The following is a 20,514-nucleotide window of genomic DNA, read 5'->3' as shown; positions in this document are numbered from 1 at the left end:
TACTAAACACACACACAGAGGAAAAACTAAAACACAAACAAACTGTCAGTGGCAAGCCGGACAGGAACCAGGGAACAAAAGACAGTTAGCTATAAACAGCTACCAAATATAGCTTACCGCTACGCTGCAACGACCCGACACGACACGACACAACAGGAGCGACCATACAATACAATAATCCAGCCCTGACTGGAGGACAAAAGCAGGTACAAATAGGAGTGGGCTGATTGACACCAGGTGTGGCCAGGTCGCAATCAGCCGCAGCTGAGGGAAAACAGCACACAGGGAGACAAACAGGAAGCTGAACCAAAATAAGAGTGCTGACAGGAACTAAGGACAGGAAATACTAGACACACACAGAGGAAAAACTAAAACACAAACAAACTGTCAGTGGCAAGCCGGACAGGAAGCAGGGAACAAAAGACAGTAAGCTATAAACAGCTACCAAATATAGCTTACCGCTACGCTGCAACGACCCGACACGACACGACACAACAGGAGCGACCATACAAGACAATAATCCAGCCCTGACTGGAGGACAAAAGCAGGTACAAATAGGAGTGGGCTGATTGACACCAGGTGTGGCCAGGTGCCAATCAGCCGCAGCTGAGGTGAAACAGCGCTCAGGGAGAAGGACAGGAAACTGACAAAATAAGAGCGCTGACAGGAACTAAAAACAGGAAATACTAAACACACACAGAGGAAAAACTAAAACACAAACAAACTGTCAGTGGCAAGCCTAACAGGAAGCAGGGAACAAAAGACAGTAAGCTATAAACAGCTACCAAATATGGCTTACCGCTACGCTGCAACGACCCGACACGACATGACACAACCATACAATACAATAATCCAACCCTGACTGGAGGACAAATCAGGTACAAATAGGAGTGGGCTGATTGACACCAGGTGTGGCCAGGTTCCAATCAGCCGCAGCTGAGGTGAAACAGCGCTCAGGGAGAAAGACAGGAAACTGACAAAATAAGAGCGCTGACAGGAACTAAGGACAGGAAATACTAGACACACACAGAGGAAAAACTAAAACACAAACAAACTGTCAGTGGAAAGCTTATAGGGATGGCACTTCATATGTGAGTCAACGCAGGTGGCCAAATACTTTTGGCAATATAGTGTATCTCTACTTCATATCTCTCTTCATCCGTCTGCCCACGTGTGTCCTCACTTATCCGTCCTCATCGCCCCAGAAACATCCATCTCTTTGTCTACTAGACCTCGCCCCCTGTGGAGAGAAATCTCCCACTTCTCTCCGCCAGTCCTGTCCACGCATCCATCCGTGCATGCATCCATCCATCCATCCATCCATTGTGTTTCCACCCCCACCCGTGCTGTGTGGCTCCGCAGGCTGCCTGTGCCGCAGACTCTGGCCAATTATCCCAGCTGCAGTTGCGCCAACATCTATACGTCTCATGCACGCTACATTTAGCTGTCACCTCACACCACTGTATAGCGTCAAAAGATGCTTCATATGCAAATATAACCACTTCCTAGTCCTGCTTTTGCTTGCCGAGCTGACACTTAAAAGAAGAAATATAGCGGCTTTCTGACGCCAGAAATAGCCAATTTGCTCAATTTACCTTTAATAAATAAATCTATATATATATATAAAAAAAATTGGTATTTCTGTCTGTCATTCCGTTGTACATTTTTTTTCTTTTTACGGAAGGTTTTTTGTAGAGAATAAATGATGAAAAAAACACTAAATGGAACAGTTTGAAAGAGGAGAAAACATTGAAAAAATTAAAAAAAATTTGAAACATTGTTTATCTTCAAGTTCCATCCATCCATCCATCATCTTCCGCTTATCCGAGGTCGGGTCGCGGGGGCAACAGCCTAAGCAGGGAAACCCAGACTTCCCTCTCCCCAGCCACTTCGTCTAGCTCTTCCCGGGGGATCCCGAGGCGTTCCCAGGCCAGCCGGGAGACATAGTCTTCCCAACGTGTCCTGGGTCTTCCCCGTGGCCTCCTACCGGTTGGACGTGCCCTAAACACCTCCCTAGGGAGGCGTTCGGGTGGCATCCTGACCAGATGCCCGAACCACCTCATCTGGCTCCTCTCGATGTGGAGGAGCAGCGGCTTTACTTTGAGTTCCTCCCGGATGGCAGAGCTTCTCACCCTATCTCTAAGGGAGAGCCCCGCCACACGGCGGAGGAAACTCATTTCGGCCGCTTGTACCCGTGATCTTATCCTTTCGGTCATGACCCAAAGCTCATGACCATAGGTGAGGATGGGAACGTAGATCGACCGGTAAATTGAGAGCTTTGCCTTCCGGCTCAGCTCCTTCTTCACCACAACGGACCGGTACAACGTCCGCATTACTGAAGACGCCGCACCGATCCGCCTGTCGATCTCACGGTCCACTCTTCCCTCACTCGTGAACAAGACTCCTAGGTACTTGAACTCCTCCACTTGGGGCAGGGTCTCCTCCCCAACCCGGAGATGGCACTCCACCCTTTTCCGGGCGAGAACCATGGACTCGGACTTGGAGGTGCTGATTCTCATTCCGGTCGCTTCACACTCGGCTGCGAACCGATCCAGTGAGAGCTGAAGATCCCGGCCAGATGAAGCCATCAGGACCACATCATCTGCAAAAAGCAGAGACCTAATCCTGCGGTTACCAAACCGGAACCCCTCAACGCCTTGACTGCGCCTAGAAATTCTGTCCATAAAAGTTATGAACAGAATCGGTGACAAAGGACAGCCTTGGCGGAGTCCAACCCTCACTGGAAACCTGTTCGACTTACTGCCGGCAATGCGGACCAAGCTCTGGCACTGATCGTACAGGGAACGGACCGCCACAATAAGACAGTCCGATACCCCATACTCTCTGAGCACTCCCCACAGGACTTCCCGAGGGACACGGTCGAATGCCTTCTCCAAGTCCACAAATCTTCAAGTTCGACTCTTTAAAATTCAAAATTCAACCCAAAAAATGAATAGGAAAATTACCTAATTTGAATCTTTTTGAAAAAAATTAAAAAAGAATTTATGGAACATCATTTGTAATTTTTCCTGATTAAGATTCCATCCATCCATCCATCCATTTACTACCGCTTATTCCCTTTTGGGGTCGCGGGGGGCGCTGGCGTCTATCTCAGCTACAATCGGGCGGAAGGCGGCGTACACCCTGGACAAGTCGCCACCTCATCGCAGGGCCAACACAGATAGACAGACAACATTCACATTCACATTCACACACTAGGGCCAATTTAGTGTTGCCAATCAACCTATCCCCAGGTGCAAACTCCACACAGAAAGATCCCGAGCCTGGATTTTAACCCAGGACTGCAGGAACTTCGTATTGTGAGGCAGACGCACTAACCCCTCTGCCACCGTGATTCATTTTAGAATTTTGATGACATGTTTTCAATAGGTTAAAATCCAATCTGCACTTTGTTAGTGAAGTGAAGTGAATTATATTTATATAGCGCTTTTTTCTAGTGACTCAAAGCGCTTTACATAGTGAAACCCAATATCTAAGTTACATTTAAACCAGTGTAGGTGGCACCAGGAACAGGTGGGTAAAGTGTCTTGCCCAAGGACACAATGGCAGTGACTAGGATGGCGGAAGCGGGAATCGAACCTGCAACCCTCAAGTTGCTGGCACGGCCACTCTACCAACCGAGCTATACCGAATATATAATAGAATATATAACAAATTGGACCGAGCTATATTTCTAACAAAAACGAATCATTATTTCTTGTAGATTTTCCAGAACACAAATTTTAAAAGAAATTCAAAAGACTTTGAAATAAGATTTAAATTTGATTCTACAGCCAGGTAGAGTGTTTTAATGTAGAGTTCTAAATCTTCTTTAAAGGCAAAAAAAAAAACAGGTTAACTATTGCGAAACTTACATTTATGAATATAAAACTTAGCCAATAGTAAAAAGAGGTTGCAAAGGTAAAATTCATTTTCCAATTTTTTTTCAATACAGTGTAAAACCAAATATATATTATTTAATATATATTATTGTTTTAGTTGCTTTAGAGATATTCCTGGCTCGGAATTTGTCCATTGCTATTTTTATGTTTTTGTGCATTACTTGTTGCCGTCATTATTAAACGAACAGGTTACTTATCAGTTACTCAGTACTTGAGTAGTTTTTTCACAAAATACTTTTTACTTTTACTCAAGTAAATATTTAGGTGACTTCTCCTTACTTTTACTTGAGTGATACATCTCTAAAGTAACAGTACTCTTACTCGAGTACAATATCTGGCTACTGTACGCACCTAAGCCCTTCACATATTGACACTTTGTTGAATTTGAATAAAAACGGCACGTTCCAAATTGTGAAGAAGTCCAATTTAAAACGCCATGATGAGATGAGCCACAGGAACATTAGAAAACAATTTCTCAACATTCAGGGGGGACAACAACACAATTAAAAGCACTGAAATCGCCAAATCAAACTGCAAGTAGGAATATTTTGGTGTTTTGATGGAACATGACAGTTTGTTTTGAATATTACATTATTACTTATAACCTGACATACCTTAATGAATGGACCTCATTGACAAAAAACATCCGTGGGCCTCCAAGATTTGAGTAGTTATGTCATAAGAACAATCCAAAACATTGCTAATAATAAGTTCATGATAACACAAAGATTCATATGTATAACATTTAAAGGCCTACTGAAACCCACTACTACCGACCACACAGTCTGATAGTTTATATATCAATGATGAAATATTAACATTGCAACACATGCCAATACGGCCGCTTTAGTTTACTAAATTACAATAAAAAATTTCCCGAGGAGTTTAGTGACATTATTGGTTGGAGGGGACATATTAGCCCAGCACCACTTACGGCTAAAAGTCGTCTCTTTTCATTGCATAATTACACAGTAATTTGGACATCTGTGTTGCTGAATCTTTTGCAATTTGTTCAATTAATAATGGAGACGTCAAAGAAGAATGCTGTTGGTGGAAAGCGGTGGATTGCAGCTGCCTTTACCACCGAAACACAGCCGGTGTTTCTTTGTTTGTTGTGAAGCTTTAACACACAGCGGTCAAGCGAAGATGTTTCTCCACGTCAACCAGCAAGTTTTTGGATGGGAAAATTGTGGTATTAAGTCGGCTCTTACCGGAGACTTGAGTGGATTATGCGACCTCCTCCTGCAGTTGAGAGACACTAGCGTTCACCGCAGCCCTCCGACTTTCAGGTATGACTTTATAATCTCACTAAAACACTATCAACACAATAAGCAGGTAAGGGATTTTCCAGAATTATCCTAGCAAATGTGACTAATTACATCTGAAACGCTCCCACTGCCGCCACCTGGAGCCGGCGCCTTTTAGATTTAATTTTTTTTATTGTTTAGTGTTTCACTCTAACTCTCCTCATCCACAAACCTTTCATCCTCGCTCAAATTAATGGGGAACTCGTCGCTTTCTTGGTCCGAAGGGCACTTGCTGCTGGTGGCTATGATTATAAACAATGTGAGGATGTGAGGAGCTGTCACGCCAAATTTCTTCCCCCCTACAAACCCCCCCCCCCCCCCACCCCCACCCCATTTACTTCCGGGGTCATGATTGATACAGACGTTTTATTAACGCTATATTATAAAAATACAGACGTTTTGTTAACGCTGTATTATAAAAAATAAAAAAACATTTAAACAAAACAATTTACAAACACAAGCTATGGGATGACGCATTTACTTCAGGGGTCACGTTTCCTCACGTTTCCTCTTACGTCATCCATAGCTTGTGTTTGTAAATTGTTTCTTTATTTGATTTTTGATTTTTTATAATATAGCGTTAACAAAACGTCTGTATTTTTATAATACATATAATTTCCCATTAATTTGGACATCTGTGTTGCTGAATCTTTTGCAATTTGTTCAATTAATAATGGAGACGTCAAAGAAGAATGCTGTTGGTGGAAAGCGGTGGATTGCAGCTGCCTTTAGCAACCGAAACACAGCCGGTGTTTCTTTGTTTGTTGTGAAGCTTTAACACAGAGCGGTCAAGCGAACATGTTTCTCCACGTCAACCAGGAAGTTTTTGGATGGGAAAATTGTGATTATAAGTCGACTCTTGCCTGAGACTTGAGTGGATTATGTGACCTCTTCCTGTAGCTGTCAAAAAGGCAGCTGTGATCTTGGCTCCTCTTAGAGACACTGGCGTTCACCGCAGCCCTCCGACTTTCAGGTATGACTTTATAATCTCACTAAAACACTATTAACACAATAAGCAGATAAGGGATTTTCCAGAATTATCCTAGTAAATGTGTCTAATAACATCTGAATCGCCCACACTGCCGTCGCCTTTTTTTTTAGTGCTTCACTCTAACTTTCCTCATCCACGAATCTTTCATCGTCGCTCAAATTAATGGGGAACTTGTCGCTTTCTCGGTGCGAATTGCACTTGCTGCTGGTGGCTATGATTATAAACAATGTGAGGAAGTGAGGAGCGCTACAACCCGTGACGTCACGCGCACATTGTCTGCTACTTCCGGTACAGGCAAGGCTTTTTTATTAGCGACCAAAAGTTGCAAACTTTATCATCAATGTTCTCTACTAAATCCATTTCAGCAAAAATATGGCAATATCGCAAAATGATCAAGTATGACACGTAGAATGGACCTAATATCTCCGTTTAAATAAGAAAATCTCATTTCAGTAGGCCTTTAAAAGCACTGAAATCGCCAAATAAAGCTGCAAGTATGAATATTGTTGTTTTGATGGATCATGACATTTTGTTTTGAATATTACATTATTGCTTAAATGGACCTCATTGAAAAATACGTCTGTGGGCCTCCAAGATTTGAGTAGTGAAGTGAAGTGAATTATATTTATATAGCGCTTTTTCTCTAGTGACTCAAAGCGCTTTACATAGTGAAACCGAATATCTAAGTTACATTCAAACCAGTGTGGGTGGCACTGGGAGCAGGTGGGTAAAGTGTCTTGCCCAAGGACACAACGGCAGTGACTAGGTTGGCAGAGGCGGGAATTGAACCTGCAACCCTCAAGTTGCTGGCACGGCCACTCTACCAACCGAGCTATAAACTCTTATGTCAGAAGAACAATCTAAAACATTTCTAATAAGATCATGATCACACAAAGATTCATATGTATAACATTTATATTCGCCTTCACAAAGATGGAACTCCTTCCGACAGAGAGTGGGTACAAATTGAATTGAGGACATCTGGTCGAGACCACGACTCACATTTCATCATCGTTCATTATCATTCATTAGTGGTGAGTATGTATGCATTATGCAAGTCAAATGTTTATTAAGTGCGTGAGGCAATTTACAAGACTTATATTTCCATAGGTGCATCTAGCAGTTTTTTGTTTATTTCTGGGGATTTACCGTCCTATTATCAGACACAATATTTGACATCTTTCATTCAATTTAATGACCAATCTATTATACTAATGTTCTCCACTAATCTCCTTATAATAGCAGACAACAGCGAAGCAAACACAAATGTGTGTGTGCTGTGTGGAGGGCCCTTCAAAGAGGGGAGGGACCCTCACCGAGTGCCAACGTCGAGGTTTTGTTCTCGAATAGGCGGCGGGGGATGGGGGGCTGGGACACAATAAATGAGTGACAGCGACATGGAGATAAACTCCGCCAAAGTTGGATGGGAAAAGAAAAGACGGGCAAGCGCGGTGGAAGATTGGAGGCCGTCAAGTAAAGATAAAATGGAGACAGAGAAATAGCGGAGTGGTAACAAAACGAGAGGAAGACAAAGCAGGTGAGGATGAGCTGGCCCACCACCACTTCTGTGCCACGTTTAAAAAGACGCGTTAAATCATGCTCGGCTACATTTTCTCACATTGTGCTGCACTCTCACCTGCGACAGTTCACTCTCAGCCAGGTGTGCGTGCTTACAATGTGACTGAGTAGGCCGAATGGCTATTCATGTTCATTCCAGCAGCACAAAAGGTTAATGTAAAGTAGAAAATACAGCTAAAAAACCCCCAAAATATTACAGTTTAATGACAGACATATAAAATGAATACAACGGCAAATGAACAAAACAGAATGCATCTTACTTTTATTCAAATACAAACCCCGTTTCCATATGAGTCGGGAAATTGTGTTCTAATCACTACACATAGTCGCACACCACACATCTGGATTAGTTACACACTTCATCATATTATATATTATAATAAATAGAGCTAAAACTGCGTCCTTGCTTCTGTGGCGTCTTGGTCGTAACACAAATTAACATTCATTACAACATGAAGGCACAAAATAGTACTAAAGATTGGTTACCGTTGAGTAGCAGTAGCAATGTCCAGGTACCAGGTACTGGTACCCATCCCTGCTTATGACTAATGAAGCCCACGTACTATTTAGAACAGGGGTCACCAACCTTTTTGAAACCAAGAGCTATTTCTTGGGTACTGATTAATGCGAAGGGCTACCAGTTTGATACACACTTAAATAAATGACCAGAAATAGCCAATTTGCTCATTTTACCTTTAATAAATAAATCTATATATATATATAAAAAAATGGGTATTTCTGTCTGTCATTCCGTCGTACATTTTTCTTCCTCTACGGAAGGTTTTTTGTAGAGAATAAATGATGAAAAAAACACTTAATTAAACGGTTTAAAAGAGGAGAAAAGATGAAAAAAATGCAAATTAAATTTTGAAACATAGTTTATCTTCAATTTCGACTCTTTAAAATTCAAAATTCAACCGAAAAAAATGAAGAGAAAAATTAGCTAATTCAAATCTTTTTGAAAAAATTAAAATAAGAATTTATGGAACATCATTAGTAATTTTTCCTGATTAAGATTAATTTTAGAATGTTGATGACATATTTTAAATAGGTTAAAATCCAATATGCACTTTATTAGAATATATAACAAATTGGACCAAGCTATATTTCTAACAAAGACAAATCATTTTTATTTTCTAGATTTTCCAGAACGAAAATTTTAAAAGAAATTCAAAAGACTTTGAAATAGTATTTAAATTTGATTCTACAAATTTTCTAGATTTGCCGGAATAATTTTTGGGGAACTTTAATCATAATAAGTTTGAAGAAATATTTCACAAATATTTTTCGTCGAAAAAACAGAAGCTAAAATGAAGAATTAAATTAATATGTATTTATTATTCTTTACAATAAAAAAAAATACTTGAACATTGATTTAAATTGTCAGGAAAGAAGAGGAAAGAATTTAAAAAGGTAACAAAGATATATGTTAAATCCTAAAATCCTTTTTAAGGTTGTATTTTTTCTCTAAAATTGTCTTTCTGAAAGTTATAAGAAGCAAAGTAAAACTATTAATGAATTTATTTAAACAAGTGAAGACCAAGTCTTTAAAATATTTTCTTGGATTTTCAAATTCTATTCGAGTTTTGTCTCTCTTAGAATTAAAAATGTTGAGCAAAGCGAGACCAGCTTGCTAGTAAATAAATGAAATAAAAAAAAAATAGAGGCAGCTCACTGGTAAGTGCTGCTATTTGAGCTATTTTTAGAACAGGCCAGCGGGCGACTCATCTGGTCTTTACGGGCTACCTGGTGACCCCTGATTTAAAACATATCAAGCTGAAAAAAAGAGATCCTTGAAAAGGCTGGCAGTGTGACACCTCATTAGTATTCTGTGGTGTAAATAAAGGAAATACTGGCGCTTCATTCGTTGCTAGAGGAGTCAGGTTTATTTGTTTAGCTTGACTGGCCATGTGAGACCTGTTTACTGCTCAGCGCTGAGACGCCTCTTATCCAGAAATTAATGTTGAACAACCTTTGATAATTAGCATGTGACACAACTTCGCCTCCTTAGAAGAACGTTGTTGAAATGAAACATTGCTTAATGTTTTGGAACCTTGGCAGAGTCCATGAAAAAGGCAGCAGAACCAAGGAAAGAAATGTCCTTTTTAAAGACCTACTGAAACCAACGACTACCGACCACGCAGTCTGATAGTTTATATATCAATGATGAAATATTAACATTGCAACACATGCCAATACGGCCGCTTTAGTTTACTAGATTACAATTTTAAATTTCCCGCGGAGTTCCTTGTTGAAAACGTCGCGGAATGATGACGCGTGTTTGTGACGTTATTGGTTGGAGGGGACATATTAGCCTATCGCATAATTGCACGGTAATTTGGACATCTGTGTTGCTGAATCTTTTGCAATTTGTTCAATTAATAATGGAGACGTCAAAGAAGAATGCTGTTGGTGGAAAGCGATGGATTGCAGCTGCCTTTAGCACCGAAACACAGCCGGTGTTTCATTGTTTGTTGTGAAGCTTTAACACAGAGCCGTCAAGCGAACATGTTTCTCTACGTCAACCAGTAAGTTTTTGGATGGGAACATTGTGATAATAAGTCGGCTCTCACCGGAGACTTCAGTGGATTATGCGACCTCCTCCTGCAGCTGAGAGACACTGGCGTTCACCGCAGCCCTCAGACTTTCAGGTATGACTTTATGATCTCACTAAAACACTATTAACACAATAAGCAGATAAGGGATTTTCCAGAATTATCCTAGTAAATGTGTCTAATTACATCTGAAACGCTCACACTGCCGCCACCTGAAGCCGTCGCCTTTTCTATTTTATTTTTTTAGTTTTTAGTGCTTCACTCTAACTTTCCTCATCCACAAATCTTTCATCCTCGCTCAAATTAATGGGGAACTCGTCGCTTTCTTGGTCCGAATGGCACTTGCTGCTGGTGGCTTTGATTAGAAACAATGTGAGGATGTGAGGAGCTGTCGCGCCAGATTTCTTCCCCCTTACAAACCCCCCCCCCCAATTACTTCCAGGGTCATGATTAATACAGAAGTTTTGTTAACGCTATATTATAAAAATATAACGCTATATTATGAAAATACAATGCTATATTATAAAAATATAACGCTATATTATAAAAATACAGACGTTTTGTTAACGCTGTATTATAAAAAATAAAAAAACATTTAAAAAAACAATTCACAAACACAAGCTATGGGATGGCGCATTTACTTCAGGGGTCACGTTTCCTCACATTTCCTCTTACGTCATCCATAGCTTGTGTTTGTAAATTGTTTTTTTATTTTAATTTTTAAATTTTTTATAATATTGTGTTACTAAAATGTCTGTATTTTCATAATATAGCTTTATATTTTTATAATATAGCGTTAACAAAACGTCTGTATTAATCATGACCCCGGAAGTAAATGGGGAGGGGGGAGGGGGGGGGGGGTGAAAATGTTGTAGGGGGGGAGAAATTTGGCGTGACAGCTCCTCACATCCTCACATTGTTTCTAATCATAGCCACCAGCAGCAAGTGCCATTCGGACCAAGAAAGCGACGAGTCCCCATTGATTTGAGCGAGGATGAAAGATTTGTGGATGAGGAAAGTTAGAGTGAAGCAAGGCTTTTTTATTAGCAACCAAAAGTATCGTTGATGTTCTCTACTAAATCCTTTCAGTCAGCAAAAATATGGCAATATCCATCGCAAAATGATCAAGTATGAAACATAGAATAGACCTGCTATCCCCGTTTAAATAAGAACATCTCATTTAAAGACGAGCAGGAGAAGCATTTATTTAATTAACCGCACAACGAGAATTGTACCTGCAGGCCCAGACAAAAGGTTGTATTAATACACCGATATTAGGAGAACACCAAGGTGGTGTGAAACTAGTGTACAAATTAAAGCCTGAAAAGTGGGCAGCGAGGAAAGGAGAGATTTACTGTGACTTTCTGGAGGCAGGATGGCAAAGTGGCCATGCTAAATGGTCCTTGATAAAGCCGCCCAGTGCACATAGCTTGGGGACAATGGAACACCAAAGTGGGCCAGCAGGACACAGGGGGGTAGATTGGCTGTCTGCTAATCAGAAGGTCACCTGGCCAACATATTGTTTGTCCTTCAGCCGCTCAAGTGACAAATTACTGAAGGGGGGGCTCGAAAGGAGTCTGAGCATCAGTGGCCATGGAAAATGACTACAAGAAGTAAACTTTCTGTTCAGTGACAAAGACATCCATGCATCCAACCGTTTTCTTTTGCTTGTCCGAGAAGACTAGCCTAAGCAGGGAAACCCAGACTTCCCTCTCCCCAGCCACTTGGTCCAGCTCCTCCCGGGGGATCCCGAGGCGTTCCCAGGCCAGCCGGGAGACATAGTCTTCCCAACAAGTCCTGGGACGTGCCCTAAACACCTCCTTAGGGAGGCGATCGAGGGGTATCCGAACCACCTCATCTGACGGAATTTGTGGCATTTTGTGAAATTTTAGAGGGTATTTTCCCATACTTTGTGGATTGTAAAAACAATTGGATATGGTTTAATGATACAAAGCATACTTGCCAACCCTCCCGGATTTTCCGGGAGACTCCCTTAATTCAGCGCCTCTCCCGAAAACCTCCCGGGACAAATGTTCTCCCGAAAATCTCCCGAAATTCAGGCAGAGCTGGAGGCCACGCTCCCTCCAGCTCCATGCGGACCCGAGTTTCGTGTCGACAGCCTCTTTTCACGTCCACTTTCCCACAATATAAACAGAGTACCTGCCCAATGAGGTTATAACCGTAGAATGATCGAGGGTGAGTTCTTGGTTTCTTATTTGGGTTTATTGTTAGGCAGGTTCAATAACGTCCTCCCAGCGCGGATACAACACACAACAACAGCAGTCACGTTTTCGTCTTCCGTAAATACCAATGTTGTGAACTCTTAAACAGGTCAATACTGCTATCTACTGTACATGCATATATGACAATAACATCTACGACTTCTAAAGCAGTGGTTCTTAAGCTTTTTACAGTGATGTACCACCTGTGAACATTTTTTCAATTCAAGTACCCCCTAATCAGAGCAAAGTATTTTTGGTTGAAAAAAAAAAAAACATAAAGAAGTAAAATACACACTACAAAAACTGAAATCTAAGTAAGATTAAATATCTCAAATAAGGGTGATATTTGCTTATTTTCTGTCTGGTAAGATAATTCTTCTCACTAAGCAGATTTTATGTTAGAGTGTTTTACTTGTTTTCAGGGTTTTGGTCCGAAATCATCTCAGTAAGATATTACAGCTTGTTGCTAAGATTATATGACCTATATCGAGTAAGACATGCTTGAAACTAGAATATCAACTGTTGCAAAGCTGTGTCATTAACACTCACAAGTATAAAACTACTTGTTGAAAGTAATAATTTTTTACTTCAAGCATGAAAAAAAAAATCATAATGCTGAACGCATATCATTAAGTCAAGATAACGGCACTAGCTTTTACTCAATTTAAGAATAGTTTTCAATATATCGAGCAAAAAGTGATAATATACTTATTTTACGGCTTTTTTTTTGGGTTCATTGAGGTTAGCTAATTTTACTTGTTTTGGAAAGTCTTGGCATAGCTCGGTTGGTGGAGCGGCCGTGCCAGCAACTTGAGGGTTGGAGGTTCGATTCCCGCTTCCGCCATCTTAGTCACTGCCGTTGTGTCCTTGGGCAAGACACTTTACCCACCTGCTCCCAGTGCCACCCACACTGGTTTAAATGTAACTTAGATATTGGGTTTCCCTATGTAAAGCGCTTTGAGTCAATAGAGAAAAGCGCTATATAAATATAATTCACTTCACTTCACTAGCCAAATTTTCTTGTTCTATTGGCAGATAATTTTGCTTCGCTCAAGTAAAATACCCCTCATTTTCATATATTTTGTTTTTGTTTTTAAACACCGACTTTTTTCAGTGCAGCACTATGTCATCAGTTTCTGATTTATTAAATTGTATAACAGTGCAAAATATTGCTCATTTGTAGTGGTCTTTCTTGAACTATTTGGAAAAAAAGGTATAAAAATAACAAAAAAACGTGTTGAAAAACAAACAAGTGATTCACTTATAAATAAAGATTTCTACACATATTGCGATGAGGTGGCGACTTGTCCAGGGTGTACGCCGCCTTCCGTCCGATTGTATCCGAGATAGGCACCCACGCCCCCCCCGCGACCCCAAAGGGAATAAGTGGTAGAAAAATGGATGTATGGATAGCTGTAAATATACTCCTCCCCTCTTAACCGCGCCCCCAACCACGCCTCTCGCCTAACCCCCGACCACGCCCCCTCCACATCCCGAAATCGGCAGTCTCAAGGTTGACAAGTATGACATAAAGTCAACTTGTTTCTCCACTCTTCTGCATAAGAACTTGGTAATAAATAGCAAATCTGCAGCAGTGGTGTTTCTTAAAAGGAGCATTAGAGAGAAGGAGAGACCGAGGTGCAGGTGGGAATTGAGAGGTGGGAATGTTTGGGCTCCAGGCTGAGCGGAGAGGCGGATGCAGGAGAGCAGCAAAGTGCTGCAGGGCTCAGGAGAAAACCTCCACTAAGCCCGGTAAAAACACAGGCACTCAGTAAAATAAAAAAAACGTATCCCGATGAATAAAGAAGCAGACAATGCAGGATGAAGTAGGAATACAAGAAAAAAAAAAAGTGCTTACCTTGACAGGATCCGGCGATTTCCTCAAATCCTTGCTGGCACACACACTTCCCGATGGGCACCAGCCACTCCCCCTCGGCGCTGCAATGCATCCTGGGAGGCTCGTACAGAGGCAGGGAGTTGTTGACGCAGCGGCCCACGACCTCCACCAGCTGCGAGGCCTCCGACCCTGGGATGGTGTCGGAGAACTCGGCCAGGCTTTTCACCAGAAACGGGCAGCGTTTGTAGAAAACCCGCACTGAGACCAGGGCGATGCAGGCTCCTAAATCCTGGAAGGCCAAGTAGAAGCCCTTCCGAGTCAGCGGGCCTAGATCGCGGACTTCAGTGTTGAGCTTCATGACCCGGTCCCCCAGGTCCAGCTCTGTGAAGCTCTCGTCTGCTGCGATGGTGTCGATCTTGATGTAGCGGCTCTCCTTCATGGCCCGGTCTTCCTCCACCGTGATCCCCTCGCCGTCTCTCAGCTCCCCGTCTTCCATCTCATCCCCGTCGGTCTCGTAGTAGTACATGTTGAAGGTCTCCTTGCAGGTGCCCACGCCCCCGGGGAGGCTGTTGCAGTCTCTCAGGGTGAACTTCAGCTCGATGTAGACCCGCTGGGCTCCCTCGGTTAGTATCCAGTTGGTGTGAAGCCAGTTGTTCTGGTTCTGCTCCATGACCCGGCACACTTGGTAAGTGTGGATGGGGGCGTAGTCTTCATCCACCTCGCCGATTTCCTCCCACTGGAAAAGCAGATACACCAAGATGAGAAAGAAGACTAGAGGCGGGGGGAATCATCCAGTTTGAGATGCATGGACATGGACTAGAATAGTTTAGAGAACGACAATAACCGATTTAGTTATTGCAAATAAAGCCATGCGGACAGTTCTAAAGTGTGTCTGACTGCAGCGAGACCCGACCAACTCCTTTATAAGGATAGGATAGGATAGGTCTTTATTGTTGAAACTTTGTTTTCAGCACAAACCTGTTCAAGACTAGACAAAAAAACTGTGTACAGGGTTACAGAACAAGAATGCTGAAGGGTTGCCATAAGGCGCCCTGTAAAAGATGGGGAAAAGGTCAAGGCTGGGGAAGGATGAGTAAAAAAATACAATCTAGACTGGGCTCCTAAGGGGGCCCAGTCTGGAGTGGGAAAAAACCTCCATAGCAAAGCACATATACATATTACAACACACATCTCGAGATATCTAGCAACAGAGGGAAGGTAGTTCCAGGTCATGGTGGTAGGCCGCATCTTTCAGGCGCTGACCATCCATTCATCATCCCTATGGGATTTGCGTCGAGTGCGTTGGGATGGGGGGGTATGGGGTGTGTATGTGTGGCGTATATTTTTGTGGATGTGTGTATGTGTAAGCCCGTACTGTGTCTCTGTTCCGCGGCCTTGAAGTATTGTGCAGTCGCTAGTCCAAAGTCAACATCAACAGGTGTGTGTCCATGAGAGACAAGAAGGGAGTTTGTTGTGTCTTCGCTGCACTGTCCTTCAGGAGAGTCTCGAAGCCAGGGAAGCCAGTTTTAGACACATTTAATATTACATAATAAATGTTTTTTTTAAAAGTTTTAATTTATAAACGCTTATACAGTGAAACCATTTTTAAAAGTTCAGTATTCTTCCTCCAAACACAACAAGTTGAGTTTATACCAAAATGGATACATGGATGATACAGCAGAGGATTAGGAGGAGGTCACGTGATCAGATGAAACCAAAATAGAACTTTTTGGTATAAACTCAACTCGTCGTGTTTGGAGGAAGAAGAATACTGAGTTGCATCCCAAAAACACCATACCTACTGTGAAGCATGGGGGTGGAAACATCATGCTTTGCGGCTAGTTTTCTGCTAAGGGGACAGGACGATTGATCCGTGTTAAGGAAAGAATGAATGGGGCCATGTATCGTGAGATTTTGAGCCAAAAACCTCCTTCCATCAGTGAGAGCTTTGAATGCTTGACCAAATACTTATTTTCCACCATAATTTACAAATAAATTCTTTAAAATTCCTGGATTTTTTTTTCTTCACATTTGTCTCTCACAGTTGAAGTGTACCTATGATGAAAATTACAGACCTCTGTCATTATTTTAAGTGGGAGAACTTGCACAATCGGTGGCTGACTAAATACTTTTTTGCCCCACTGTATTTACTTGTTCTTATGCTATCTGAACTCACTATGTTCTCTGCTGGCTGTACATATCCTACTAAGTCAGACCTACACTGTTTCAATGTCCATTTCCCTGTGGCCATGTACTGCTCGCCTGTGTATCGGCTGGGGACATCTCTGCGCTGCTGATCCGCCTCCGCTTGGGATGGTTTCCTGCTGGCTCCGCTGTGAACGGGACTCTCGCTGCTGTGTTGGATCCGCTTTGGACTGGACTCTCGCGACTGTGTTGGATCCATTATGGATTGAACTTTCACAGTATCATGTTAGACCCGCTCGACATCCATTGCTTTCCTCCTCTCCAAGGTTCTCATAGTCATCATTGTCACCGACGTCCCACTGGGTGTGAGTTTTCCTTGCCCTTATGTGGGCCTACCGAGGATGTCGTAGTGGTTTGTGCAGCCCTTTGAGACACTAGTGATTTAGGGCTATTTAAGTAAACATTGATTGATTGATTGATTGATTGATGACTGAAGTACTGATATCAACCAAAGTTCCTCATCCCACCCCCCGGATTGTAAATAATGTAAATAATTCAAAGACATGCACCTGGGGATAGGTTGATTGGTAACACTAAATTGGCCCTAGTGTGTGAATGTGAGTGTGAATGTTGTCTGTCTATCTGTGTTGGCCCTGCGATGAGGTGGCGACTTGTCCAGGGTGTACCCTGTCTTCCGCCCGATTGTAGCTGAGATAGGCGCCAGCGCCCCCCGTGACCCCGAAAGGGAATAAGCGGTAGAAAATGGATGGATACTATGTTGATTAACTTGTGTGATGACTGTATTATGCTGATAGTATATATTTGTACCATGAATTGATTAACGTGGACCGCGACTTAAACAAGTTGAAAAACGTATTCGGGTGTTACCATTTGTACGGAATATGTACTGTACTGTGCAATCTACTAATAAAAGTTTCAATCAATCAATCAATTAAAAAAAAAAAAGCTCAGCATGGAGAGCTAAATAATCCTCAAATCTGAGTCTGAATAATTCTAAACACTGAATTAGTAGTGGAGTGCATTATATTGAAGATCTATGAGACGTGAAAGACTCGTGCCATCCATTCATGAAGTTTGTATGTAAATGACGGCCAGGCCCGCATTCATTCCTTCTGCAGCTCTCTTGGGACGTGGCTATTATCTGCATGACTCCCGGGACGTGGCTATTATCTGCATGACTAGCACTCTCCCATGGCTAATACAAGCGTTTCATCATGTCAGCGTAATATGGCCAGAGGGAGCAGACTATGATCTGCTGTTACAGCTTAATGGCTCTTATTAATCATCCTTTCCCTGCCTGCTGTACACAACCTTGTGCCTTTGTCTTTGTCTTTGTCTGACACCCCTGCATGTCTCCCTCCTTTTACAACCCATCACTTTGCACGCCTCCCCCTCTTTAGCTCAGGTCGCAACACCACATTATTCCAACCATTTACCGTCGTACAAATACCTTGTTTTTTGTGTAGATGTGCATCATAGCAGTAATAGTGCATTTCACATGTACTATATTGCTTGTTTCAACTGCATTTTGAGATGCTACCTCAGTAGAAGCATCTAAGTCTCACCTTAAAACTCATCTGTATACTCTAACCTTTAAATAGACTCCCTTTTTAGACCAGTTGATCTGCCGCTTCTTTTCTTTTTCTCCTATGTCCCCCCCCTCCCTTGTGGAGGGGGTCCGGTCCGATGACCATGGATGAAGTACTGGCTGTCCAGAGTCGAGACCCAGGATGGACCGCTCGTCGGGACCCAGGATGGACCACACGCCTGTGTATCGGTTGGGGACATATCTACGCTGCTGATCCGCCTCCGCTTGAGATGGTTTCCTTTGGACGGGACTCTCGCTGCTGTCTTGGATCCGCTTTGAACTGAACTCTCGCAGCTATGTTGGAGCCACTATGGATTGAACTTTCACAGTATCATGTTAGACCCGCTCGACATCCATTGCTTTCGGTCCCCTAGAGGGGGGGGGGGGGGGGGGGGTTGCCCACATCTGAGGTCCTCTCCAAGGTTTCTCATAGTCAGCATTCAATCAATCAATCAATGTTTACTTATATAGCCCTAAATCACTAGTGTCTCAAAGGGCTGCACAAACCACTACGACATCCTCGGTAGGTAAGGAAAACTTTATGATCTCACTAAAAAACTCACACCCAGTGGGACATCGGTGACAATAATGACCCAGTGGGACGTCGGTGACAATGATGACTATGAGAACCTTGGAGAGGAGGAAAGCAATGGATGTCGAGCGGGTCTAACATGATACTGTGAAAGTTCAATCCATAATGGATCCAACACAGTCGCGAGAGTCCAGTCCAAAGCGGATCCAACACAGCAGCGAGAGTCCCGTTCACAGCGGAGCCAGCAGGAAACCATCCCAAGCGGAGGCGGTTCAGCAGCGCAGCGATGTCCGCAGCCGATACACAGGCGAGCAGTACATGGCCACCGGATCGGACCGGACCCCCTCCACAAGGGAGAGTGGGACATAGAAGAAAAAGAAAAGAAACGGCAGATCAACTGGTCTAAAAAGGGAGTCTATTTAAAGGCTAGAGTATACAAATGAGTTTTAAGGTGAGACTTAAATGCTTCTACTGAGGTGGCATCTCGAACTGTTACCGGGAGGGCATTCCAGAGTACTGGAGCCCGAACGGAAAACGCTCTATAGCCAGCAGACTTTTTTTGGGCTTTGGGAATCACTAATAAGCCGTAGTCCTTTGAACGCAGATGTTGTCACTAGCGTCCCACTGGATGTGAATTCTCCCTGCCCACTGGGTGTGAGTTTTCCTTGACCTTTTGTGGGTTCTTCCGAGGATGTTGTAGTCGTAATGGTTTGTACAGTCCTTTGAGACATTTGTGATTTAGGGCTATATAAATAAACATTGATTGATTGATTTGCTTTTGAGTACACTCACAATTTACAAACGTGTGTGTTCTTGTATTTTTACCCTTCTTGTGACATCAAGAAGGAAAAGTAGAGTCCCTACAAGTGATGACATAAATCCTGGTTCCAAAACAGAAAACCATTCCATCTAAAAGAGAGCCAAATACTAGATCAGTGGTCCTTAACCTGGGTTCGATCGAACCCTAGGGGTTCGGTGAGTCGGGCTCATCGTGTGAATGAAAACTTCTCCCCATCGGTGTATTACGGATACGGCAACAGCTGAAGTGAAGTGAAATATATTTATATAGCGTTTTTTTCTCTAGTGACTCAAAGCGCTTTAAATAGTGAAACCCAATATCTAAGTTACATTTAAACCAGTGTGGGTGGCACTGGGAGCAGGTGGGTGAAGTGTCTTGCCCAAGGACTCAATGGCAGTGACTAGGATGGCGGAAGCGGGGATCGAACCTGCTGGCACGGCTGCTCTACCAACCGAGCTATACCGCCCCTGACTGATTTGCAGGTGTGTAATTTGTTGTGAGTATACGCACTGTTGGTTTCGTTGTTCGAACAAGGTGATGTTCATGCACGGTTAATTTTGTGCACCACTCAAAAAAAAAACATGGTAACACTTCAGTATGAGGCAAAAATGTATTTAGTCAGCCACCGATTGTGCAAGTTCTCCCACTTAAAATGATGACAGAGGTCTGTAATTTTCATCATAGGTACACTTCCACTGTGAGAGACAGAATGTGGAAAAAAAAATCCAGGAATTTTAAAGAGTTTATTTGTAGATTATGGTGGAAAATAAGTATTTGGTCAACCATTCAAAGCTCTCACTGATGGAAGGAGGTTTTGGCTCAAAATCTCACGATACATGGCCCCATTCATTCTTTCCTTAACACGGATCAATCGTCCTGTCCCCTTAGCAGAAAAACAGACCCAAAGCATGATGTTTCCACCCCCATGCTTCACAGTAGGTGTGTGTTCTTGGGCTGCAACTCAGTATTCTTCTTCCTCCAAACACGACGAGTTGAGTTTATACCAAAAAGTTATTTTTTGGTTTCATCTGACCACA

General features: G+C 42.6%; 1 protein-coding gene across 1 annotated transcript in view; it reads right to left on the bottom strand.

Annotated features, from left to right (window-relative positions):
• LOC133536451 (ephrin type-A receptor 5) overlaps positions 1-20,514 on the bottom strand; it is a 195,293-nt gene that overhangs the window by 131,713 nt on the left and 43,066 nt on the right. The window contains exon 3 of the mRNA XM_061876979.1: positions 14,414-15,128. Coding sequence (XP_061732963.1) covers positions 14,414-15,128 — 715 coding nt within the window. The remainder of the gene's footprint in view (positions 1-14,413; positions 15,129-20,514) is intronic.

Source organism: Nerophis ophidion, linkage group LG17 (genome assembly GCF_033978795.1).
Source record: "Nerophis ophidion isolate RoL-2023_Sa linkage group LG17, RoL_Noph_v1.0, whole genome shotgun sequence".
NCBI lineage: Eukaryota > Metazoa > Chordata > Actinopteri > Syngnathiformes > Syngnathidae > Nerophis > Nerophis ophidion.
This window is presented reverse-complemented; position numbering and strand designations above follow the sequence as displayed.